At 37.0% G+C, this 27,520-nt stretch overlaps 1 protein-coding gene across 7 annotated transcripts in view; it reads left to right on the top strand.

Annotated features, from left to right (window-relative positions):
- Dmd (dystrophin) overlaps positions 1-27,520 on the top strand; it is a 2,365,055-nt gene that overhangs the window by 1,515,157 nt on the left and 822,378 nt on the right. For all 7 annotated transcript variants that reach the window (XM_060376797.1, XM_060376795.1, XM_060376794.1 and 4 more), the window contains one exon: positions 17,836-18,068. In XM_060376797.1, coding sequence (XP_060232780.1) covers positions 17,836-18,068 — 233 coding nt within the window. The remainder of the gene's footprint in view (positions 1-17,835; positions 18,069-27,520) is intronic.

Here is a 27,520-nt window from a genome sequence, read left to right as displayed (position 1 = left end):
CTTCCATCTGACCCTAGTTTAGCAGGTCTTATCCAAACTGGCTGCATTGTCCTCATCTGTAGCTTGGCAAAGCTGCTCCCCCATCCAGGGGAGGGATTCAAAGAGTCTGCCACTAAGTTCATGTCAGAGAGTCCATTTCCCTTACTAGGGTACCCACTTGGACACTGAGCTGCCGTGGGCTACATCTGAGCAGGGGTCTAGATTATATCCATGAATGGTCCTTGGTTGGAGTATCAGTCTCAGAAAAGATAATGAGATTCAAAAACAAACTTTGGGCAGCATGCAGGGAATCTTAGAAAAGAAGGGGGAGAAGAACAGGAGAAGACAGGAGCTCCACAAACATAGCAACAGAACCAAAATATCTGGGCACAGTCTTTTATTTCTTACTTCATTGATCATTCTGTGAGTCAGAAAGCATCTGCCACCTCAAATCCTTTAATGTATTTGGCTACCAGCATCTATTTTCCTGTCACATGCACTCTGAAGAAAACTGCTGTGTTTTTAGACTTTCTACACTGGCTACCATCATTTATAATTTGGTTGTGGAGTTTATAATTTGATTATGTTATATCACTTCATTATATTGTCTATGTACCTGTTATGATAATTTCTTGCTGTAATGAAGATGGCAGTTTATGTTTGTGTTTTGAAATTAAATCAGTACTTGAGGAAGAATTTATATTAATCCAGTGAAATTGCTGTAACCTCTGATAGTGTTCTGTAACCATTTTTTTGCCATTCTTTTTTTATTTTTTATTTTTTTATTTTATTATTATTTTTTTTATCAGTTACATTTTATTAACTCTGTATCCCAGCCGTGTCCCGATCCCTCATTCCCTCCCAGTCCCTCCCTCCCTCTCTCATCTCCACCGTGCCCCTTTCCAAGTCCACTGATAGGGGGGACCTCCTCCCCATTCATCTGATCCTGTTTTATCAGGTATCTCACGTCCTGCTCCTGTAACCATTTTTATTTTTATTTTTTAACATTCATTCCTTCATTCATTCATTAAATAATTAGAGTTTATTTACTTTGTATCCCTGCTGTAGCCCCCTCAATCTTCTCTGAGTCCTACCTTTCTTCCCTCTTCTCCCCCTATACCTCTTTCCTAGTCCCCTGGTAGAGGAGGACCTCCTTCCCTTCTACCTGACCCTAGCCTATCAGGTCTTTTTAAATAATTTTTATTTTTTATATTAATCACAGGTTATTTACACTATATCCCAGCTGTAGCTCTCTCCCTCATTCCCTCCCAATTCCACCCTCCCTCCCTCATCTCCTCCCTGCCCCTTTCCAAGTCCACTGATAGGTGAGGTCCTCCTCCCCTTCCATCTGACCTTAGTTTATCAAATATCTTCAGAACTGGCTGCAGTGTTCTTCTCTGTGGCCTAAGCAAGGCTGCTTCTAAATGGGGGGGGGGGGAGGGTAAAAGAGCCAGCCATTGAGTTAATGTCAGAAATAGTCTTGTTCCCCTTACTAGGAAACCCACTTGGATACTAACCTTCCATGGGCTCCATCCAAGCAGGGGTTCTAGGTCATATCCATACATGGTCCTTGATTGGAGAAACAGTCTTATCCAGGCTGGATGCATCATCTTCCTCTGTGGCCTGGAAAGGCTGTACCCAGAATCAGGACAGGAACTTTTCACAGGGGACCTCTGAAAGTTTCTCTATTCTTGCTTCATTGCCTCAAATGTTCCTAATAGTGTTCATTAAACACTATCCATGACCTACCATTTGGATTCTCATTGAGCTTACTTTATGGGTTTCTTTTATATTGAGTATACTAAGTTGAAGTTTTTTGCACTTGCTTCTATTCCTACCCAACTGACCATTTTTCCCTGGTGATCCCTTTAAATGGGATTATCATTTAGGAATTAACTGCCACTATCTGTATCCATTTGTGAGCATGATAATGCCAGTGTTTAAAATATATTAACAACAATCAACACATTTTCTTTAGATTATGACAAAAACAAAACAGAAAATTTACCATGTTACATCATTTATTTATCAGCTCTTTGTATATTAAAGCATGTAAGACAAGCCTACAAAAGCTAGGCCAGAGATCATGAATCTATCAGACTTCTATTTTCAACCTCAGAGTCAAAATTTTACTGCCAACACTCTGTTGTTCCAAATCATCTTTTTAAAACTTTACTTTTGTTTACTAGAGTTCTCATTTTGATGGAGTACATGATTTACCAAATTTACCATTGGCACTTTTAAATAAATTAATCATTAATAAACCCCACGGTCAGCTGCCACTCTGATCAATCTTATAAGCAAAATAACCCTGGAATATTTTATGGTTTTCACCAGTGCTATTTTCATTCTCTTATTTTTAAAGCATTATTTTTATACAGCCTCTTCATTAATTTTGCTATTTATAACAACCCCTCTTGCATATTGCATACCCACTGAGAATGAACATTTTAATATATTGATTATATTATATTTTCCTGTATGAAAAAAATGCTAAATTTCTTGTTATAGTATACAAAAATTTTGCAATTTGCCATCTGATAGTAAATCTAGGGTTTTTCCTGTTCAGCCACCTTACTCTTAATAAATCAAATAATACGAAATTATTTGCAGCAACAACTGCTTTCTTTATATTTGAACATATAATGTTCTCTCTGCTAAATACTTATTTGAAACCACTGATATCATGACTTAAAATATTTTTTCTGTGAGCACTATGTATTCTATTTTCCCAAAGAAAAAAATGAATGTTAATATTTATAATTTTATTTTTATTAATTATTTATGTTTTATTCACTTTATATCCTGGTTGTAGATGCATCCCTTCTCCCCTTTCAGTCCCACCCTATCTCCATCTTCCTTTCCCCCTTGTCTATTCCTCAGAAAAGGGGAGCTCCCTTTTACATCCACCTCAGCTCATCAAGTTGCATCAGGACTGAGCATGTCCTCTTCTTCCCCTGTGGCCTGTCAAGGCAGTCCAACTAGGAGGAAGTAATAAAATACCTAGTAAGTGAATCTTAAATCAGCACCAAATCTCATAAGGACATTACAGATGGTCAGCTTAGGCTTCATTTCCTATACATTTTATCCTGCTTTTTCTTCTTGACTTCCTTAGTAGTGGCCTATTAGTTTATGACATGAATTCCAGTGCCACTGGAGCAACATGATTTCTTGTTCGAGAGACCATCTTCTATCAAGAATATGTTAAGACATTTTTCCTTGTTCAGATAAGTTTCTTAAAAGTTAGGTCTGTGTACATACATACACACACATTACTGTATTGTTAATTATAATTCATCCCCCAAATTTATTATGGTGGAAGCGTGTTCTCCACTTTGACAGTTCTGAAAGTTGATGGGAACATTAAGAAGTGGTACTGACGAGTAGAAGAGTAACATGGTCAAGGCTGCCCTTGTGAAAGTGTTTGTATTCAGACTCAATAGTTGCCATAGGTCTCACAAAAGTGGATGCAATCTTTTCTGTTTGTTTAGTTGGTTTAGGTTGGTTTGTTTCTGAGTTAGAGTCTCTTCTATTGCTCAGACAACCTACTACTATGTAGGTGGCAATGCCCTTGATTTGCTGATCTTAATTCATCCACATACACATTACTAAGGCTACAGTGTCTCTTAGTAAGCCCAATTTTATTCAGCCCTAGAAACTGGACCTAGTGCTACCTTTATGCTATGCAAGAACTCTACTTAATGAACTACATATCTAACTGTGTGTAAGTAATTGAGAGAGCAGAAAGTTATGGAAGACCAAATCTATATTCTCCTTGATTTGTGTCATCTCTCACCATGTACCTTCTCTTTTCATCTGTGATTCTTCCATATGATGCTGTCTAATATGAATCTTCCCTGAAAGCTCATGCCAGTGCAACGCTCTTGGACTTCTAAAACTGTGACCTAAATAAAACTATTTTCTTAATGAAATACCCAGATTCATTCTTAGTTTATTTTTAGGTGTGTGTGTGTGTGTGTGTGTGTGTGTGTGTGTGTGTGTGTGTCAGTGTCTATACAAAAAAAATGATTCAGTCTAGAGCTTATTGTCTTAAACTTTAGGTTCCTGAACCAAAGTGAAGAACATAGGGTTATTCTGAATGGCTTAGAACATTAGAATATTCAATGAATATAAGCGCATGTACAGATCTGGAAAAATAAAGTCCTTAAAAACTTCAAGCAAATTGTCATTATTTTAAGAAGTAGAAATACTACATAGTTTTAAAGATTTATGAGAATGAATATTAAGTCACAAACTTTTACCCTACTGACATAATAGTGGACCTCAGCAATATACAGCTACTGAGTATAAAAAAGATCATATTATCTACAAATTATTTGCATTTTAGATAATGAGGGATATATATGTTAATCATGCATCATTTTCTGAGTCACCTTGGGAGGCTCTCTCCAAATCAATGTTTAGTGTTACTTTGAACTTTGACTTAATCTTCTCTAAATCTGTATTTGGAAGCATCCTGTAACCATTTTTAAACTGTTGAACGAACAGCATATTTGACTGTATATAGCTTACTAATAAAATAAAAGAAGCTGATACATTATGATACTGTCATGGAAAATGATATGTTCATGTGCTACTATTCTACTTTTGGGGGGCATTCTCAATTTCTAGAGTTCTAATCAAAAAGGAGCAGCTCAACATCCTCTTAGTTTACTTTTGAAAAAAAAAAAGAAACAATAAATAATGGAAAGGATTTCAAAACATCTTTTCTCCCATCTAAAATTTTAAAAAGACAACTAAATCAGAAGTTCTTAATAATTTAATCACTGAAGCATAACCGGAAGATTTAAACATAGCACCTAAACTATTAAAAGATTCTTTAGCTGCAGTTTAGCACTGTTATAAATTCTTTTCTAAATTGGCAACCAGTCAAGCCATTCCCTGGTGACATCCACTTTTCAGCATTTAAAGCATTTAGTGGTCTTCTCAATCATCCCAGTCATAGCTGCAAGAATATTTCATGGCAACTCTGCAATAATAGTCTATTACTATTGGATCCTGATTTTTGAAGTAGTTTATCTTCCAGAAAGGATATGCTTAGAACAGTTAATAAAGGTGAGTGATCTTTATTCATGATGCCCAAGGATTTAGATGTATGCAATAATCTTCAATCAGTTTCAACACAATTTCTCTTACCTATATTGTACTTTAAACCAATCCAGCTGTGTTACAGTCTCAATGTTATAAGTTATAAACTTTTCCTTTTTAACCAGAAGCTTTTAATTTCCATATTCTTATATAACTTCCATTAAACTTAACATTAAACAGTGAACATTGCAGTGTGTTTATGTAATGCTAATTTATTTAGAATTTAGTTTCCCTATATGGTCGTAGTTCAGTAAAAGTAAGGGTATCATGATTATATATGTATTATACAGGCCATAGAAATTAAAAAAAATTAATATGTCAAAACACTTAATTTTCATGTCCCTCTTAATAAGTGAGCAATGCCCCTTAACATTTTTTTTATTCAATGATAATATTGAATTAAAGTTCTTTCCTTAAATACAGATGGTCATTGCCACAATCTAGAAGCTCTCTCATTCATGGAAATTATTTTAAAGTAAATAATTTTCTATATAGTTATAAAATTTTTTAATTTTTTTTATACTTTGAAATGTTTCTTTAATGAAGATTAGTGGAATTATTTAATAAGAATAGAAGAACAATTGTCTTGTTGCTAATCTAAAGAAATAAAACATGGTCTTAACCCAAATATTTCATAGATAAAAGCCTCTTGGGGTTTAATATGTATAACGATTTACCACAGGCTTAGTTACACCTATCTTACTAAGTGGTTAAGTAGTTGTAAAACATGGTGCTTCTGATACTAGTCTCAAGTACTGAGAAAATACTGAACAGCGCTGAATTTCTTAATATTTTTAATTTTTTATTTATGTTTATGGGTATTTTACCTCTATCTGTATCTGTGCACTGTGTTCCTGCAGTGCCTGCATTGACCAGAATAGGGAATCAGATATCCTACAACTGGAGCTACAGTTATGAGCTACCATGTGAGTGCTAGGAACTGAACTTGGGTTCTCTGGAAAAGCAACAACTGTTTTCAGCCATTGAGATATCTCTCTAGCCCTTGAATGCCTCATCTCTTAAATAAGTTTTGAGACATATAAATATGTTTTGACATTTAAAAATATGCATATAGGCACTGATTGAAACTATCAAGGATCTTTTGAATTATATAAAAAAATATAAGAAATCAAATGTTCAGAGGTGACAGATTTTTAACAATAAGCATGGGAATTTCCACAATTTGTTCAAAAATCTAGAAATTTACAACTGTATCAGTAGAAAAAATATAATTGAACATACCAGTTTTGTTACATAAGACTAAATTAACATGGAAGATTAGAGGAGAGATTATTAGGACTAACTTTTGTCATGAATAAGGGCTTCATAGGCCTACACATTCAATCATGTAGATTGGGAAAGATTGGGTTGGCAAGTTGACTGCATTGTTTAAGATGCCATCAGGCACTGGAATCTCAGTTCAATCCCATGAAACCCCATGGTTAGAACAGAACCAGCTTCCTCAAGTTGTTCTTTGATAGGTGGTATAGCAAGACATGGGCAAGCCGTCTGCTCCTAGTGTGTCATTTTGCTTTCTGGATGCTGAGTGTGTTAAGAAAACAACTTGATGCCAGTACCATGCAGATTTTAATATTGTTTTTCTATAGTACAGCTTGAGATCAGGGATGGAGATACCTCCTGAAGATCTTTTACTCTAGGGAATTGTTTTAGCAATTCTGGGTTTCTTGTTGTTCCATATGAAGGTGAGAATTTTTCTTTCAAGGTCTGTAAAGAATTGTGTTGGCAATTTGATGGGAATTACACTGAATCTGTAGATTGCTTTTGGTAAGATGACTATTTTTACTATATTAATCCTGCCAAGCCATGAGCATGGGAGATCTTTCCATCTTCTGATATCTTCTTCTAATTCGTTCTTCAGAGACTTGAAATTTTTTTTCATAAAAGTCTTTGACTTGCTTGGTTAGGTTCACACCAAGGTACTTTATGTCCTTTGTGGCTATTGTGAAGGGTGCTGTTTCCCTAATTTCTTTCTCGGTCCTTTTGTCAGACTATCAATGTAGATGCTTATAAGCAATCTTTGGGCAGAGTGCAGGGAATCTTAGGGAAGAAGTGGTAAACAGTAAGATCTGGAGAGGACAAGAACTCCACTCCACGAGGAGAGCAACAGGACCAAAAAAAACTGAGCACAGGAGTCTTTCCTGAGACTGATGTTCCAATCAAGGACTATGCATGGAGATAAGCTAAGACCCCTGCACAGATGTAGCCCATGGCAGTTCAGTATCTAAGTGGGTTCCATTGTAATAGGAACAGGGACTGTCTCTGTCATGAACTGATTGGTCTGCTCTTTAATTACCTCCCCCTGAGGGGGAAGCATCATTACCAGGCCACAGAAGAAGACAATGCAGCCACTCCTGATGAGACCTAATTGACTAGGATCAGAAGGAAGGAAAAGAAGTCCTCCCTTATCAGTGGACTTGGGGAGGGGCATGCATGCAGAGGGTGGAGGAAGGGAGGGATTGGGACAGGAGGAGGGAGGGAACCACAGGGGGGATACAACGTGAATAAAGTGTAATAAATAAAGAAAAACAAAAAAAGAGAGAAAACAACTTGACATTTAAGCCTTTATTTGCCAATATTATTAAATGATGAATATGCTGTCTTTTTTTTTTTTTTTTCCATTGAATTGTTTTGGCTTCTTTGTCAAAAATCAAGTATCCTTAGGTGTGTGAGTTTATTTCTGAGTCTTCTATTTGATTCCATCGATCAACCATTCTGTTTCTATGCCAGTAGAATGCAGCTATTATTACTATTGCTCTATAGTACAGCTTGAGATCAGAGATAAAGATACCTCCAGAAGATTTGCTACTGTACAGGATTATCTTAGAAATTCTGGATTATTTTGTTTCTTTGTTTTGTTTTTCCACATGAAATTGAGAATTGTTCTTTCAGGTTCTGTAAAGATTTGTGTTGGTATTTTGATGGGAATTTCATTGAATCTGTAGATTGATTTTGGTAGAATGACCATTTTCACTATGTTAATCCTACGGATCCGTGAGCATGGGAGGTCTTTCAGTCTTCTGATATCACCTTCAGTTTTTTTTTTTTTTTCTTCCAAGACTTGAAGTTTGTTTTTTGTTTTGTTTTGTTTTGTTTTGTTTTTCATACAGGTCTTTCACTTGTTTAATTAGAGTCAGACCAAGGTACTTTATGTTATTAGTGGCTATTGTAAACAGGCGTTCTTTTCCTAATTTCTTCCTCAGCCCTTTGTCTTTTGAATAAGGGAGGGCTACTGATATTTTGAGTTAATTTTGTATACAGCCACTTTGCTGAAGGTGTTTAACAGCTGAAGGAGTTCTCTGATAGAATTTTTGGGGTCACTCAGGTATACTATCCTGATATCTGTGGATAGTGATACTTTGAATTATTTCTTTCAAATATTTATTCCCTTGATTTCCTTTGGTTGTTTTATTGCTCTAAGTAGGATTTCAAGTACTATGTTGAAGAGATATGGAGAGAGTGTGCAGCATTTTCTTGTCCCTGATTTCAGTGGAACTGATTTAAGTTTCTTTATGCTTAGTTTGATGTTGGCTATAGGCTTGCTGTATAATTGCCTCTACTATGATTAGGTATGTGTCTTTTATAAGTGATCTTTCCAAACCTTAAAACACAACAAGGTGAAGGTCTTCCAAACAAAGTGCAATCATTATTACCAATGTTCATTGGTAATATTTATCAAGAGAGTTTAAATCATTTTCTTACATCTTTCTATTTTGACAATCATTTCTTTTTTTTACATGGCTTGCTTTCATGCAATAAGTTACACATTTTGTGACATATCATTTAATGAAAACTATTTATGATTTATAAGAATTTGTGTTAAAATAATAGATTAAAATAAATGGAAACAGTAGGGAATATTTTACTTTCAAGACTTAAAAAAGTATCACAGGATTTCAAATCTAAGAATTACTTTTCTCTTAATGAAAATGTATAGTTTTTATGTTGTTGAATGTGTAATTAACATCTTTTAGGGTGTCTGGATATTAAATATAACATTACTTCATTGAAAAATATTTCTTCAGGCAATATTTTCTTTAAATACGTTTGTATAATTTATTTTTAAAATAACCAGAGCTCTGTTAAAATTTTAAGGATAGAATTTATCACAAAATATAAGTTTTGATATTAAAACATAAAACATTCTATGGAAAGTACAGAGTTTGTATCTCTGATTAATGTTGTATTGATATCAGCCTAAAATAAACTTTTAGCACTTTAAAGTTTTCATAAAAGCACCACTAAGGAAAAACTATTAGGAGATATTAAGATAATAAAAAGTAAACCACAGAGGAATAGAGCAGCAGAAGACAAAGAAACAAAGTATAAACAAAACAACCAGAAAGCAGTTTACCAAAGGGAATAATTATGCTTACCTATCTATAAAAATAATTGTAAACATGTTAACTGAATTACACACCCATAAGAAATTACTATGTTAGACAGAAGAAAAACAAGACTTCATGTTGCCTTTAAGATTCACTTCACATGTGGATTTTGCTTTGTGCACACGTGCATGTGAGAGTTTATGTGTGTGAGTGTGTGCAACTAAGTTAATAAATGTGAATGGAGAAGTTAGATCACATTATAATAGTAGTAGGTGAATTCAGTGCCCAAATCTCAACAATGAATAGAAAATCAGGAAAAGAAACATCTAAGTAGAAAATCAATAAGGAAACACTACTTGAATTATACTTTTGACTAAATGTATCAGACTTCTACGTAACATTCCACCTAATAGCATAATACAAATTTCTTTCAAATACTCTGGAAACATCCTCTAGAAAACAGTATGCAACCTTTCAAAATTAAGAGCATTGAAACATATATCTTTTATGTAAAACAGTGGCAAGATGGAGAAGGTATTAGTCAAACTAGAGTTTAGTATGATTTCCTGATTTAAAAAAAATACATGAGCAATCATTAGTTTTGAACTGACAGGAATTTATCTAGGAAAAATAAGTTCAGAATTACAGAACTCTACAACAGCTCAGCTTCACATATCTTTCTCAATAATCAAAGGAGGCTATGTTCCCACTTCAGAAACCATAAACTGTAGGCTAACAGCTTTCCCAGACTTCCTTTACATCGTTAATTTTAGAACCATTCACTAAAAGAATTAAGACAATAAGATTCAGGTGAGAAGCAACAGGAAGTACTGCTTATAAAAAAAATGTGCTTCCAGAACTGGCAAACTGGTGCTACTGGAAGCATTGGCATTCAAGAGCATGATTTTCAGTCATTGAAAGAATGTGCTTTTATTCATGATTGCTTCTGCTACTTTGAAAAGGATTTGGTGATGATTTTATAGGAATACCTTAAAGAAATTAACATGATACTTTTGCTTATCTTAGCTTGTAACAAACACTTTTGAATAGTTAAATTTTACTAGTATGTCTATCATTCATTTTAGCTTTTATTTGTTTTATTATTGATAGTCACTGAGGATACGGTGTGATTTTCTACAAGTTAAATAAAAGCATAAGTTGATTTTTATTTATCTAGTTCCACAACCTGAGCTGATATGCATTTCCATTCTCACAATACATAATGTGTGAACTAACCCAGAACATTAAGAGACAAGCTTAGCCCAACACAATCACTTTGAACTAGTAAAAGAGTGAAGTTACATTTCCAGTGTCATGATGGAAACAGAGTTCATGAATTTAGTTCATGAGTTTGTCAAACTCTGATGTTTTGCCTGCAGGATGAGTTCTGATTGCATTTAAGAAAGAGCACCTAAAATGGTAAATTGAAAGTCATGTGTAAGCAAGGATTATACAACTGCCTTATAAAACATTAAATATTAATGTCACCAAATTTGTGTTTGCTTTTGATTTTTTTTTACACCATTCGATTGAATTAGATAACAGGTTGTAAGAAAAAGTAATTGATTGTTAACAGCATTATTCTAGGATTGAAATATCAGAAATGATGAATTATGTAAACAAAAGATATAGTGTCTTAGAAAAGATTCCTATATGATTATTGGGAATCGCTTTTGGCACATTAACACCAAAAGGAGTTAGAGAAGCTGTGTTGGCTAGTCCAAGAGCTCTACGAAAAATCGTGTTACTGTCAAGGCTTCAGCAACTAAGAAGCTATTGCTAGGGTAAGCTTGATTCTTCTGAGTTTTCTCAAACACAGGCAAGTAAGCTGGCACTTGTACCTCTGCAGCAATCAGTTGCAGTCTTCCAGGGGCTGGAAGGATGACTCAACAATTAAGAACCCTTGCTGCTCTTGTGTAGAATCCAAATTCAGTCCCAGCACACAATTTTTTTTTTTCAATGCAGTTTATTCAGGAACCTTGAACAATCATCTGTCCCTGGGGAAAGCCAGCCCACAGCTTAAATAGCCTCTGGGTAGCCAACCCCAGCGTGCCACGTGGGCAATGCAGATAGGTCCACATACATGGAAGCAAGCCAGATCCTCAGCCTTAGCCAAATGTGGAATTGTTCGTGACAGAGAGCACTCACCATCGGGAAGGTGGAAGGCGGAAACCAGCTCCATCTTTAAGGCACAGCATTCCGCAGCTCTCTACAGTTCCCCCTTTTTGTTTTAGACGCATCAGGCAAGAGTAGAGGTCTGATCTCTGATATTAGAAATAAATTGGGACTTTATACTGATGTTCATTTAGGTGTCATCCACCAAAAGAGCATCAGACCCGACCAATACCTTTTTCTCAGAGGCGGGACCTGGGGCATCAACCCGCATGCAATCAGACATGCTCTTCTCTGGGTCCAAAGCAGCTGACCCTGAGTGCAGTGCTTAGCCTCACATCCTGAGCATAACATTTTAGCTTTTTATGGTAGCCAACCATGCTTGGGGAGACTGTCCTGCCTCAATGGCTGTAAGGCCTGAATGGTCATGGCTGCATCACGCTGTTGTGAGACTCTAATCTTGCATATATACCACAGGCAAACCAAGGAGACCAACACCAGAAGGCCTGCTAACGCTCCCATGCCCGCCCATTCCTTCAGATGATGCATGGCTGCAGCAATCCATGATGATAATCCTGTGGCTAGTCCTGCGTCCACTCTGGTAGAATTCACTGTGACAATGGCCACTCTCAGCTGCTCCATCGTAGTATCGAATTCTCCAGTCCAATTACCTAAAATATAGCTCGACAATTGTTTAGACAGATTTGCAGCACAGGAAAAATTCTCATGTTATATGCTAGTGACTCAAAGTCCAGCATATTTTCATTGACAGCCAAGTTGAGCGATTTGCCATAGGGTATCAATTTGCTCCTGCACGAGGTCAATCCTCTGATTGAACACCATCAAGCTTCCTTTTAGTTGAGCATTAATTCCTTTTTGTACAACTAAGGCACGAGCTACATTGGCTAAATGATTATTCAGGGTCTGAGCAGTCTGCCCAGTATGACTCATGGCTAATGCCCCGGTGGTAGCTCCAACAGCCGCCAATGAGATGGCAGTAACAATGGTGGCTGTAGTTCCAAGATCCCTTTTCTGTCTGAAGAGAGTCATAGCGTGAGGGGCATCAACGGGCACAGGCACCCAGCGAGGCATGCAAGTAACCAGGTCATACCTAAATTTACTAGCATTCCAGCATTGGGCAAAAAAGCAAGTATCATTACCACAATTACTTGGCTCTATCTGGCTAATAATGAATAAAAATGGGGGATATAAACAAACAGGTGTGGACTTATAGGAAATATTATGAGAAGCCTTAACCCCCTCATTGGAAGATCCTGCATCAGTTCTAAAATTAGCAGTGGTGGTGTCCGAGTCTGAGTAGGTTCAGGAGACCATTGCCCCCAGGGGTGAGACGCCCAGCACACAATTTGGCCAGCTCATAGAGTCCTGTAACTCCAACTCCAGCTCCAGCTCCAGCTCTAGCTCCAGCTCTAGCTCCAGGGATTTCATTCTGTCTTCTGACCTCCATGTGCAATTACACTCATATGCACATACCTCCTACACACCTGAACATACATAGAGTTACACATAAGATAACATTTTTTACATTACATTTTTATTTTGAAATTAAAGTATCAAACTGGAAACAATATCAGACAAGTACCGAAAACTAAAGCATGCAAGGGATTTTTATGTACAGCCATTGACACTGGCTCCAAAACGTCTCAGAAAAATTGCTGGCTCCTTCAATCACTTAAAATGCCTCTTGACAGAAGCTTCTTGATTTCAATATTTAATCTGAAGAGCAAATTAAAAAAAAAATGTATTATTTTAGCTTTTGGAAAAACATGGCAACCATTACAATCTGTTGTACTAAGTAAGAGATCAACACAAAGGAAATAGAAAACACAAAGGGAAGTAGCATTTTGTAGAACCAGCTTATGTCAGCAACTTGCTATTACAATTTCAAGTTAAGCTCACAATCATAATTATAAGATAACACTTTTATAAAAGGAATAGGAAAGAGAGAGAGAGAGAGATCATGTGGAATATCCAACAAAGTTCAGTGGAGCCTCATGGAATGTGCTACAGAGAGCTATTGGCAAATTATGATTCCACAAAGGATTTCAGAGAGCTACAAAGTAGAAAAACAATTATTTCTTCCTTTCTTCAGTGTTACTTTTTCATTCACTGCTTTTGTATTTTGTTTAAATTCTGACATCTCCAATGCTTTTCATTCCTCAATTACTTTTCTATCTGTGGGAGGTGCTGGATATTCCTGAGAAACTGGAAAGAGAAGAAACGTCTCTCTAATCTTCTTAATGAAAGGACCACCTAAAAAGCATGAAAAGTAACACAACCAGTGAAATGAATACATAGTCACCTCATAGTATAAATGTGCACATCTTTATTTATTTATTTATTTATTTTAAAGATGTCCCATGTTTACAGAGATCTTCCAATGGAAAGCTCTATCCAGCTATTTTTGGAATACTTCCCTACTGAAACACATAGTCCAGTGTTTCATTCCTGCTTCCCTCCTGGTTATAACGCTGCTTTCATCCTTGTCTATAAAGCAGATTAACTGTTGCTTCCTTTTGTCACTGACTTATGATCACCCCTCAGTGTGCTTCATTTCACACTAGAAAATAAACTTTTGCATCCTTCAGTCAATAGAGGGCAGCATGCAGACTTCAAAACATGTTTTTCAGAGTCCTCCATCCTGATTAGCTTCCTTGGGTGTACAGATTTTAGCATGTTTATCTTATTTTATGTCTAAGATGCTCAATCCCCATTCAGAAAGGCAAAGATGAGGACATCAGAAGAGGGAGAAAACAGAGAACAGGACGGGAGCCTACCACAGAGGGCCTCTAAAGCCTCTACCCTGCAGGATATCAAAGCAGATGTTGACACTCATAACCAAACTCTGGGCAGAGTACAGAGAATCTTATGAAAGAAGTAGGAGATAGTAAGACCTTGAGAGGACAGGAGCTCCACAAGGACAATGACAGATCCTAAAGTCTGGGCACAAGGGTCTTTTCTGAGACTGGTTCTCCAGCCAAGGACTACTCATGGAGATGTCCTGGAACCCCTGCACAGAGGTAGCCTATGGCAGTTCAGTATCCATGTGGCCTCCATAGTAATGGGGACAGGGACTGTCTCTGACATGAACTGATTGATCACCTCCCCCCGAGGGTGTAGCAGCTTTACCAGGCCACAAAAGAAGACAATGCAGCCACTCCTGATAAGATCTGATAGACTAGGATCAGAAGGAAGGGGAGGAAGACCTCCCTTTTCAATGGACTGGGAGAGGGACACGGGTGGGGAAGAGGAAGGGTGGGATTGGGAGGGGAGGATTGAGGGAGGTACATGGGCATACAAAGTGGATAAACTGTAATTAATAAAAATTAAAAAAAAAAACAAAAAAGAAACCTCAAAGCAAAACATGTTTTCCTCAATTTTCAATGTTTCCAGTTCACATCTCCCACTTGTCACTATATTTTGTTAAAAAAACGTATTTTGTAATCAACTAATTATATAACTATATATAAAACTACATACATATATTACTTAATGACTAAAAGCCATTCTTCATCTTTTAAGAGCCTGGCTTGGATTGTCCTGGGATGTGGCTGTCAGCTTCTGGGTGGGTACAGAGGGACCCTGAGATCAAAGGTCTCATATCTCTCATAAATGACAAGAGACTGAGGGTGAGACCCATATGCTAGTTGAGGCTCCCAGTCTCACCAGCAGAGGTAGAAATGAGTTTTTCAGTGGGAGATACAGTTAACTCTGTTTTTTTTTCAGTTTATTCATTTTATATCCCTATTATAGACCCCCTCTTTCATATCCTCCCTATCTCATGCTCCTTCCCTCATGCCCCTCTCTCCATCCCCAAGTCCACTGAGAGGTGGAGTTCTTCACTGCCATCTGACCCTAGCTTATCACATCTCATCACTGCCTGGATCCTCTTCTTCTAAAACTCTGTGATGATGCCACAGTGTTACAACACCTTGGTTAAACCATTGTATTAATGGTAGCAGCACAGGTGAATGCTAGGTGGTCAGCTAGCAGCCAAAACAAGGGACTGACAAGGCAGCCAAGCTGGCTGGAAGGTAGGTCCAGTGAAATGTAGGCTCATCAGGTACTTTGCAGGTGATAAGCACAGAGCTTGCAATCATTGGGCAGGCTCTAGCAGTGACTGAGGCAGCTATGGTGTGGCCTGGATGGAAGTCAAGCCCAAAGAGTTCTGCAGTGAATTTACAAGAGGTAGGAGAGGTCTTCCTTCCCCAGAATAAGTTACTAATATCAGACTGTCATGGTAAAAAAACTGATGGAAGCATACAGCACATTTATTTCATGTGAAACCAGAGTCTTATAGACCTTAGGCAGTGGGAGGGTTTTTTTAATTTTAATTTAATTTTATTTTATTTTAATTATACTTTATTTACTTTGTATCTCCCCTCTATTTCTCTCCCTCCTCCCCTCCCAATCCTTCCCTTCCTCCCCCTTCTCCCTGCATGTCCCTCCCCAAGTACACTGGTAGGGGAGGGTTTCTTTTTCTTCCTTCTGATCCTAGTCTGTTAGGTCTCATCAGGAGTGATTGCATTATCTTCCTCTATGGCCTGCTAAGGCTGCTCCCCTCTCAGTGAGAGGTGATCAAAAAGCAGGGAAATCAGTTAATGTCAGAAGCAGTCCCTGTTCCCATTACTATGGAACCCACTTGGACACTGAACTGCCATGGGCTACATCTGTATACAGGGATTCTAGGTTATCTCCATGCAAGGTACTTGGTTGGAGTAGGAGTCTCAGGAAAAACCCCTGTGTTCAAATTTTTTGGTTCTGTTGCTCTCCTTGTAGACCTCCTGTCCTTTCCAGATCTTACTATTTCCCACTTCTTTCATAAGATTCCTGCATTATGCCCAAAGTTTGGTCATAGGTCTCAACATCTGTCTGCAGGGCAGAGCCTTTCAGAGGTCCTCTGTGGGAGGCTCCTAACTTGTTTCCTGTTTTCTTATTCTTCTGATATCCATCTTCTTTGCCTTTTGCAATGGGAATTGATTGTGGGAGGGGTTTTAAGAGTAAATGTTTTTGATTTGGTGTGGCTAATGGTGCTAGGGATCCTTCATTTACATGTAGTGGAATAGTCCTATTGTAAGAAGGGGAACATAGTACTTAATTATCTTATGGGTGGTGGAAGAACTCCAGGTACAGTTAAAGGCCATTGGTTGAAAGACAAGACTCTAAGACATCTCATTAAAATAGGGTGGGTATTTTCAGAAATCCCCAGTTACTTGCTGTAATGGTTTCTTATCAGGAAAGGGTAGGGCTTGTAATCTCCCTGAGGGCTATGTGATGTGCCTTGGAAGCTTAGGGGTTCTACAAATCAGGCAAAGAGAGAACCCAGTGGAGAAAGGCATCTGTTATCTTAAACCAAACTTAGAGGCTATCCAGAAATGTCAGACTTTGACCTTAATATCAGGGTCTCACAACTAAACATTAGCACTTTGCTAATATTGTGAAAATAACTAGGATGATGATGATTATGAAAACAACAATAATATATTTCTATGTGTGCATTGCTTGTATTATCAAGTCTACACAATTTCTGTGATGTTTACTTAGTCATTATTTTTTTTTCCTCACTAAGGAGAAGAGGTTGAATAACTTAAGTAAGGTCTCAGAGTTCCTAAGGCAGACAGCAGGATTCCTATCCATGTTTCTCACCTTAAGATTTCACATTTTATCCATTAAAGTATTCAACAATATCAACTTTAATTTAGGATTTTAATGACCTTGAAATAGTGTTTCATATCTGAAAGAAAAGTTTTACTAGCTATCACTTTTCAAATATAATATACCTTGTTTTTCTTCACTGTTATCTACTTTATTGCCAAAGCAGAAGATAAAATGTGAAGTGTTACCACCATAGGATTCAGAGAGTTTCATTCTACTACATAATTTTCTTATTCAAGGGAATTAGGAATCAGAAACATGAACTCATACAATCTATATTTTCTTTTTATTCCTTGAATGAACAATAAATAAGCTTACCTGCAAATGTCCTGTGTTTATAAATTTCACAATCTATATTATTCTTACTGAAAGTATTTAAATTATTTGCTAAGATATGAAAATGAGATAAAACATATGTAAAGATTAGCAAACATGTTTGAATATTCTAGGATGTGTCACATTATAGAGTATACACATTGTTAGCTATTTTGTCAGAAATCTTGACTCAAATTACTGGCTGTCAAGTTATGCTTATTTATTGTTGCTGAAATTAGCTCTTTTGCATGTGTTTCTTATATTTTCTGTCTTCTCTTCTTTCTTTCAAAATCACTAGCTTCTAGTCAGACTGTTGCTCTAGTGACACAACCTGTGGTTACCAAGGAAACTGCCATCTCCAAGCTAGAAATGCCGTCTTCTTTGGTGTTGGAGTTACCTGCTCTGGCGGACTTCAACCAAGCTTGGACAGAACTTACAGACTGGCTTTCTCTGCTTGATCGAGTTATAAAATCACAGAGGGTGATGGTGGGTGATCTGGAAGACATCAATGAGATGATCATCAAACAGAAGGTATGGAATCATTTAAACGATAAATAGAAAGTCTGCCATTCTTTTCTTTAAAGTGCATAGCCTTACTTGCCACTTCTCTCTTCTTTATGATTCACTACCAGTTTCAAGGCTACCATTTCTCTCTGAAAAAAAAAAAAAAAAAAAAAAAACACACTATACATTTTGCTCTGTTTAACCTAAATATGATCAAGGACATGAATAATAGAATTATCTGAAGTAACCACAATGTAAAAGGTAGAGAGGAGTGAAAGTGAAACATATAAACCTTACAAGTAGAAGTGACTCAGTTAAATTCAGTATATAACTGTTTTTAAAATTGTTTTTGATACAAACTTCTTAGCTTCATTGAGCTGACTACATTTAAACTGTTTAAGAGTACTATTGAACCACAACATATTACAAAGACAAAGATAATAATCTGGGACTTCTTTATTAACTACTCTTCTGAGATGTCTGTGCCAGTTTTCTCCCTCAAGTGATAAGAATAATTGAAAGTTAGAAAAAGATAAGACAAGTAACCAAATATAACATTTTAAATATCCTAGATATCAATATCAGGTTTTATGCTGCATCATATTCAAATAAACACATTTTAATAATATAACATCTCATTTTTTCACCCTCATTGTGATCCATTTTTGTTGAAATTGTAGTTGTTGATCAACTAGAAACTTAAGAATGTATTGTTATAAATATAGTTTCCTAGATGCTACAACTGTGCTACATGTTTGTTTTTTTATATTTCTCCATGGCTAAGAAACGCAGTTTTGAAAGCTCTATACATGATAGTCATTTCACCTATTAAAAACATTGAAGAATATATAAGGCAACAATAAACTATACTGAACATGTGTCTTAGGTTTTTATTGCTGTAAAGAGGTACCATGACTATGGCAAGTCATATAAAGAAAAACATTTTAAAGGGGCTGGCTTACAGTTTCAGAGGTTTAGCTCTTTATCATCATGGCAAGAAGCATGTCATCATGCACGCAGACATGGTGCTGCAGGAGGAGCTGAGAGTTCACATCTTAATCTGCAGATAGCAGCAGGAGTTTTGTGCCACACTGGGCAGAGCTTGAACATAAGAGACCTCAGAGCTTACCTTCCTGGTGACACAACTTCTGCAACAAAGCCACACCTACTCTAAAATGGCCATACCACCTAATAGTGCCTCTTCCTATGGGCCTAGCATTCAAATACATGAATCTAAGAGGTCTGTTCCCATTCAAACTAACAAAATATGTTTGTATGCTACACAATTTTCATTATCTATTTTCTTTTGAAAGACAAGGAGGAAGCATGTCAAATCAAGGGGAACTTTAGCAATCCATAAAATGAACTTGATTATTCAAAAACAAGTAGCATTTAAACTACCTTGAAGCTGATGTGATGGTTAGTAATCACAGGAAGATTTCGAGTTCAAGGCCAGCCCCTATTGTAGAGAAAATCATATCAATATCAAAACAAAACAATTTTTTAAAAATACCCTGTACTCATTGGAATCAAATTAAGTGGGCATTGGTACTTAGTTACAAATAATATGACCATGCTTAAGACATTCTTCTAATGCTTGTGAATGTAGAGTAGACAGAAATCTCTTCATTCACACTTATCATATTGTCATGAATATCTATATATTAAAGATTTAAATATTATACATATGACTTTTTCAGTAGCTTTTTATAACATATATTTGTAACCACACTTACTTTTCAGTAAAAGCAGCTGAGGCCCATAGATGCCTCATATATCTAGTAGATACCAGAAGAAGTGTTCTGATTCTCATGTGAATCTCAAGCCTGTATTCCTTCTTGCTATGTATATTATCTGTAATAATAACTGTAACTGTAGTCAGAATTTAGTGATGTATATGTATTTTTATACATAGTCTAGGTTAGTCACTTTGCTGAATATTTTGCATTTGCCCTGGGATATGCAGAAGTACTATATTATCAACACTTATATCATTCATTATATCAGCATTTCCAGGACTATAATTTATTATAGGAGGCAGGATGTTATAATCCTTAAAATGCAGGTTTTGTATCTTTGACCCCAATCTCAAAGCTGTGAAATCTTGGATAAATTATTCCACTTTGATAAACTTCAGATTACTTACTCGTAAGATGTATACATATCTTTGAACCTTCAGGTTACTGAGAATTGTATAGGGTAGTATATGAAAATGTTTCCCTCCACTGGATGTTTGTAACCTTGACTGATTGTTTATGGAGCCTGTACTGAAGATTGTCTCTGAAGTCTGGAGTAGTCTCTGCTGGGTTTACTGTCTGTTCTGGGCTCGCTGTTTTTGGCCCAGGTATGTCAGGCAGTTGTGGCACAGGCAGAAAATTATCTGTGCCTAGAGCTGCTCTAATACCCCACTGGCTTCCTTGAGATCTTGGAGAATGGTACTTGAATCCGATGCCTAGCTCAGCTCCTCTGTGTTCACTGTCTATGCTGTGCTGGCTGATTTTTACCTGGGTGAGCTAGACAGCTGGGGATCAGGCAGAATGGAGCCTCGCCTCCCCCACAGTACCAGAATGTATCCCCTCCAGTGGGCAGTGAGAGTAAGAACCACTTACCTCTGCAACCAGGAAAGTGACCTAAGGACATTGAGACTGGGAGCCCAGGTTTGGAGCCTCACCCTCAGTACAGGAAGGTATTCATTCTACAGGCAGTGAGAGTGAGTACCGAAGCTGCCAGAACCTGGAAGGCGTCAACAAAAGGTGGGCTTGGACTGGTGACCTAAGGCTACAAAATCAGAGCTGCATACATTTAAAAGTACAGATAAGAATAAGACTGAACAGTGGTGGGTCCCTTGCCAAAGAGACTTTTTGATAGCCTTGACATGTGATGACTATCATTAAAGGATTTTAAACAGGAAAATAATACCAGAAAATATAATTTGTTTAGTTGTCTATCAGGATTCTTTGTGTGCAACCAACAGAAATCATTATGTGCTTAAATAAAGCAATGTAAAAATAAGCATTAGCATCAAGGCAAGGCAACAAGGAACAGAGAAAGAAAACAACAAACATACCTGGACACATGGCTAGGAGGAGCTACTTAAGACTCTTTATGATACATTATTTTCTTCATTCTTTCTGACTTCAGAAGTTTCAGCCAAAGACAGTCCAACTGATTTACTTGGGCCACAGCAGTCACTTAACAGAGAGAAGCAGAGGTCCTTAAAAGTGCAAAGTCCGTTAATTTTATAACAAGAAAATTGAGATCTATTGATAATAGAAAAGGAGAAAGATGCTGAGAAACCCATAAATAATCAATGTCCACTCACCTGAGAGAAAAACATATAGATCAGGTTAGAGGATGGAGCAACTATGGTTTATTGGGAGATGATTCTCATTATACAAGAAAACTGTGAAATATCATGACCCCAAATAAAGGTAATTGTATGAAATTAACCCAGCTAAAAATTTGCTGTGTCATTTAATTCAGGGAATTCATTTTTGATAAGTGTAGATTGAGTGGTAAAAAAAGTGAATGAAATGTGGTGAAGAGGTTCAGTTATTGCAATTTAGAGGTAGGTTATGATTTGTAACTGCAAGGTACCAGAAGTTAGATAAGGTGATGTAACAAGATACAGTATGGCCCAACAGAAATAAATATTTAATATATATGGTTCATATAATAACACAATCATTCAATGAAGTCATGTATTGGCCTCAGAAATTCTAAAAGGATATACTATTTTTATGAGCTACTATTTTGAGTTTTGGTGAAAAATTCTGTAGACCTCTATTAGGTCCATTTGATTTAGGACCTCTGTAAGTGCCATTGTTTCCCTATTTAACTTCTGCCTAGATGATCTGTCCCTTGGTGAGAGTGCAGGATTGAAGTCTCCCACTATTAAGGTGTTTTGGATCACTGTATCATTTCAGCTTTAACAATGTTTCATTTACAAAAGCAGGTGCACAGATGTTCAGGTTTTTTATTTCCTCCTGGTGGATATTTCCTTTAATAAGAATTAGTGTTCTTCCTCATCTTTTTTTGATTAATTTTGGTTGAAAGTCTATTTTATTAGATGTTAGGATGGATACCCCAGCTTTTTTCTGGGTCTGTGTGCTTGAAAAACACTTTTACATCCCTTTGCTCTGAGGTAGTATTTACCTTTGTTGCAGAGGTGTGTTTCTTGGATGCTGCAGAATGTTGGATCCTGTTTTTGCAGCCATTCTGTTAGCCTGTGTCTTTTTATTGGAAAGTTGAGTCTTTTGATGTTGATAGATAATAGTGACCAATGAATGTTAGCTTCTTTTATTGTGGAGTTGGTGCTGTTACTCTGCTTGATTTCTTTTATTTTTTTGTGAAGTTATCTATATCATGTGTTTTATTGGGTGTAGTTGGTTTTGTTGGATTGCAATTTTCCTTCTAGTATCTTCTGTAGGAATGGTTTGTTTTGTAGATATTGTTTTGTCATGGAAAACTTTGTTTTCTCCATCTACGTTGATGGAAAACTTTGGTGGGTATAGTAGTCTGGTTTGGCATCTGTGGTCTCTTAGAGTCTGTATGACATCTGTCCAAGGCCCTTCTGACTTTCATAGTTTCTGTTGAGAAATCTGGTGTGATTCTGATAGGTCTACCTTTATATGTTACTTGGCCTGTTTCCCTTACTGCTGTTAATAATTTTTTCTTTGTTCCCTAGATTTAGTGGCTTGACTATTATGTGACATGCTGAGTTTCTTTTTTGGTCTAGTCTATTTGTTGTTCTGTAGAAATCTTGTATGTTTAAGTACATCTTTTTCTTAAAGTTGGGAAATTTTTTTCTATGATTTTCTTGAAAATATTTTCTGGAAATTAGGGAAACAACACCTTTCACAATAGCCACTAATAACATAAAGTATCTTGGTGTGACTCTAACCAAGCAAATGAAAGACCTGTTCGGAAAAAACTTCAAGTCTCTGAAAAAGAAATTGATGAAGATACCAGAAGATGGAAAGATCTCCCATGCTCATGGGAGGATTAACAGTGAAAATGGCGCTCCTGCCAAAAGCAAGCTATAGATTAAATGCAATTCCCATAAAAATACCAACACAATTCTTTACAGACCTTGAAAGCAAAATTATCAACTTAATATGGAAAAACAAAAAACCCAGAATTGCCAAAACGATCCTGTAAAAAGAACCAATCATCTGGAGGTGCCTCCATCCCTGATCTCAAGCAGTAATGCAGAGCAATAATAATAAAAACTCCATGATACTGGCATAGAAACCAGCTGGTGGATAAATGGAAGCAAATTGAAGACCCAAAATTCAACACACACCTATGGCTACTTGATTTTTTAAAAAGAAGTAACAACCATACAATGTAAAAAAGACAGCATCTTCAACAAATGGTGCTGGTCTAACTGGATGTCTACATGTACAAAAATGCAAATAGATCCATACTTATCACCCTGCACAAAACTAAAATCCAAGTATATCAAAGACCTCAACATAATAGCAGACACTAAATCGGTTAGAAAAAAATGTGGGGAAGAGCCTTGAACTCATTGGCACGGGAGACAACTTCCTGAAGAGAACACCAACAGCACAGGCTCCATTTATTAATCAACAATCAATAAATGGGACCTCATGAAACTGAAAAGCATCTATAAAGCAAAGGACACTGTCGTCAGAACAAAACAACAGCCTACAGATTGGGAAAGGATCTTTACCAACCCTATATCTGACAGAGGGCTTATATCTAGAATATTTTAAAAAAACTAAGCAAGTTAAAAAGCAACAAAACAAGCAATCCAATTAAAAATGGGGTAAAGAGATAAACAGAGAAGTCTCTGTAGAGGAATATAAAATGGCAGAGAAACACTTAAAGAAATGTGCAAGGTCCTTAGTCATCACAGAGCTGCAAATCAAAATGACCCTGAGATTTCTCCTTACACCCATCAGAACTGCTGAGGTCAAAAACTCAAGTGACAATACATGCTGGAGAGGATGTGAAGAAAGGGGAAACTTCCTCCATTGATAGTGGGAATATAAATTTGTACAACCACTTTGGAAGTCAATCTCCTGCTTTCTCAGACAGTTAGGAATAGTGCTTCTTCAAGATCCAGTTATACCACCCCTAAGCATATATCCAAAAGATGCCCACCATTCAATAAAGACATTTGCTCAACCATGTTTCTTGCAGTTTATTCATAATAGCCAGAACCTGGAAATAACCCAGATGTCTCTCAACTGAGGAATGGATACAGAAACTGTGGTACATTTATACAATGGAGTACTACTCAGCAATTAAAAACAAGTAAATAATGAAATTTGCAGGGAAATGGTGGGAACTAGAAAAAAAATCATCCTGAGTGAGGTATCCAAGAAATAGAAAGGCACACATGGTATATACTCACTTATAAGTAGATACTAGACATAAGATATAGGATAAACCTACAAAAATCTGTATACCTAAAGAAGCTGAGCTAGGAAGAGGACCCTGGGTAAGATGATCAATCTTCCCTCAGAAAGGCAAACGAAACTGACATTGGAAGAAGGAGAAAACAGGAAACAGGATAGAAGCCTACCACAGAAGGCCTCTGAAAGACTCTACCCAGCAGTGAATCAAAGCAGATACTGAGACTCATACACAAATTTGGGAAGAGTGCAGGGAATCTTAGGAAAGAAGGGGGAGATAGTAAGACCTGGAGATGACAGGAGCTCTACAAGGAGAGCAACAGAACCAAAATATCTAGGCACAGGTGTCTTTTCTGAGACTGATCCTCCAACCAAGGACCATTCATGGATATAACCAAGAATTCCTAATCAGATGTATCCCATGGCTGCTCAGTATCCAAGTGGGTACCCTAGTAAGGGGAACAGGGACTTCCTCCAACATGAACTCAGTGGCTAGCTCTTTATTCATCTCCCCTTGATGGTGGAGCATCCTTTCCACCAACAGAGGAGGACAATCCATCCAGTCCTGATGAGAACTGATAAGCTAGGGTCAGATGAAGAGGACCTCCTCTATCCGTGTACTTGGAGAGGGGCATAGGAGGAGATGACAGGGGGAGGGTGGGATTGGGAGAGGATGAGGGAAGGGGCTAGAGCTAGGATAAAAAAAAATGAATAAGCTGTAATTAATATAAAAATAAAAATTTCATTTAAAAAGAAAATATTTTCTGGACCTTGGAGACTGGAATCTTTTCTTTTGTCTATTTCTATTATTCTTAGAGGTTCTGGCTTCAGCTCTCCCTTCACTTACCAATATTGGATTTTAGGATCCTGGTCCCTCAGATATGGGTGTGCTGGTTGCTGCTATCCTGGACTACTCTTTCCAAAGTGTTAAGTGGCATCACTAAGTCATTTATTTGTTTATGGTCTTTCTGATTTTTCTTTTATTAATTAAGTTATTTATTTACTTTACATTCAGATCACAGCTTCCTCTCCCTTCTCTCCTTCCAGTCCCTCACTTTTACTCTCTTCCTCCTTAAGCGCTCCTACCCCTTCTCTTCAGAAAAGGGGAGTCCTTCCATGAATATCAACCAACCTTGACAGGACCCAAAGGCTGGCAATGTAGTCAGGGAAACAACCCTTGCTCCTCCTTTAGGAGTCCCACATGAAGACTCAGATGCTCAACTGTTACATATAGACAGAAGGTTAGGTCCATTCCATACATGCTATCTGGTTTGCATTTCACTCTCTGTGTGCTTCTTTGGTCCCAGGTTAGTTGATTCTGTAAGTTTTCCATCCCATTAAGGGAGAGTAGAAATACTGAAATAGGATAATTTCAAGAGGATAAGCAGTGATTGGAAGATACCATCATGAGCAGTCCTGTAACTGGATGTGGTAGTGATGGAAGGTAGATTACATTTAGTCAGATATACAATTGTACCCAAACAAATGTAATTTTTGTTACAAAAATTTCAAACTACTAGGGGCTGTCTCTGACATGAACTCAGTGGCTACCTCCTTGATTATATTTCCCTGAGGGGGAGCAGCCTTACCAGTCCACAGAGGATGAATATGAAAGACAGTCCTGATGAGACCTGATAGGCTTGGTTCAGATGGAAGAGGAAGAGGACCTCCCTGTCAGTGGACTGGGGAAGGGACATGGGAGCAGATAAGGTAGGGAGGGAGGGCAGGAATGGGAGTGGGTAAGAGTGGGCCTACAGCTGGGATACAAAGTGAATAAATTGTAATAAATTAAAAATATAAAAAGTAATAAAGTAGTAAATTTAAAAGGTAAAAATTATTTCAAACTACCTTCTATAATTTATGAAGAATATAGTTAAGATGGAATAATGAAGTTTCAGGATTTGAAGACAAACTAGTAAAAGGAACATGGAACAAAGCTCAATATTCTACAGTATGATAAGATGTAAAAATTAATTGTACATGAACAATGAAAAGCAATTTTGTAAAAATTCATTCAATTATATTAACATGTATCCCATAAAAAAATGAGGGATTACTAGAGTTTTAAAGTACAAATAATTTTACTAAGTGGATTACATTAAGCAAATGCAGATGAAAATTAAGATTACAACTTCATTCAAAAAACAAAAATGTGGTCATTTGAAATATTATACAAATCTACTGGTAAAATTCAGAATAGGAAGTAGACTATTATGTTTCAAAAGAATGTAGACTTGTCATATGCAAATTAAATCTTTAAAAGTAGAACTTGAATGCAGCTCAAACTACTTCCATAGCTCAAGTGTATATGGAATTTATTGTATATTTTAACATCATAAATATATGATTAAAATGTTATGCCCTTTAAAACACACATCTAGGACGTAGGAGCAAACAAGTAACAGGACAGGAACCTACCACAGAGGACCTCTGAAAGACTACCTAGCAGTGTATCAAAGCAAATATTAAGACTCATAACCAAACATTCGGCAGAATGCAGGGAATTAAAAAAGGGGCGGGGGAGTTAATATGACCTGGAGAGAACAGGAGTTCCACAAGGACCAAATATATCTGGGCACAGGGGTCTTTTATGAGACTGTTTCCCCAACCAAGGACCATGTATGGATGCAACCTAGAGCCTCTGCTGAGATGTAGCCCTGGGTAGCTCAGTATCCAAGTAGGTACCCTAATAAGAGAAACAGGGACTGCTTCTGACATGAACTCGATAGCAGACTCTTTCACTCCCCCCCTCCCCAGGGAAGTGCAGCCTTGCTAGGACACAGAGGAGGACTTTGCAGCCAGTCCTGAAGACACCTGATAAACCAGTATCAGATGGAAGGGGAGGAGGTTCTCCTCTATCAGTGGACTTGGAAAGGGGCAGGGAGAAGATGAGGGTGGGAGGGTGGGATTAGGAAGGAAAGAGGCAGTGGGATACAGCAGGGATACAAAGTTAACAAACTGTAACTAATATTAAAAAACTAATTAAAAATAAATAAATTTAAAAAACAATGATGATGTTATTCTTCTGCTGAACAAAAAAAAAGATAAAATACATATCTAAATACAATTGACTATAAACAAAATTCTTCTAAT

The sequence above is a fragment of the Meriones unguiculatus genome (assembly GCF_030254825.1).
Source record: "Meriones unguiculatus strain TT.TT164.6M chromosome X unlocalized genomic scaffold, Bangor_MerUng_6.1 ChrX_unordered_Scaffold_31, whole genome shotgun sequence".
Lineage (NCBI taxonomy): Eukaryota > Metazoa > Chordata > Mammalia > Rodentia > Muridae > Meriones > Meriones unguiculatus.
The sequence above is the reverse complement of the archived record's forward strand: the minus strand, read 5'-3'. Positions and strand labels throughout refer to the sequence as shown.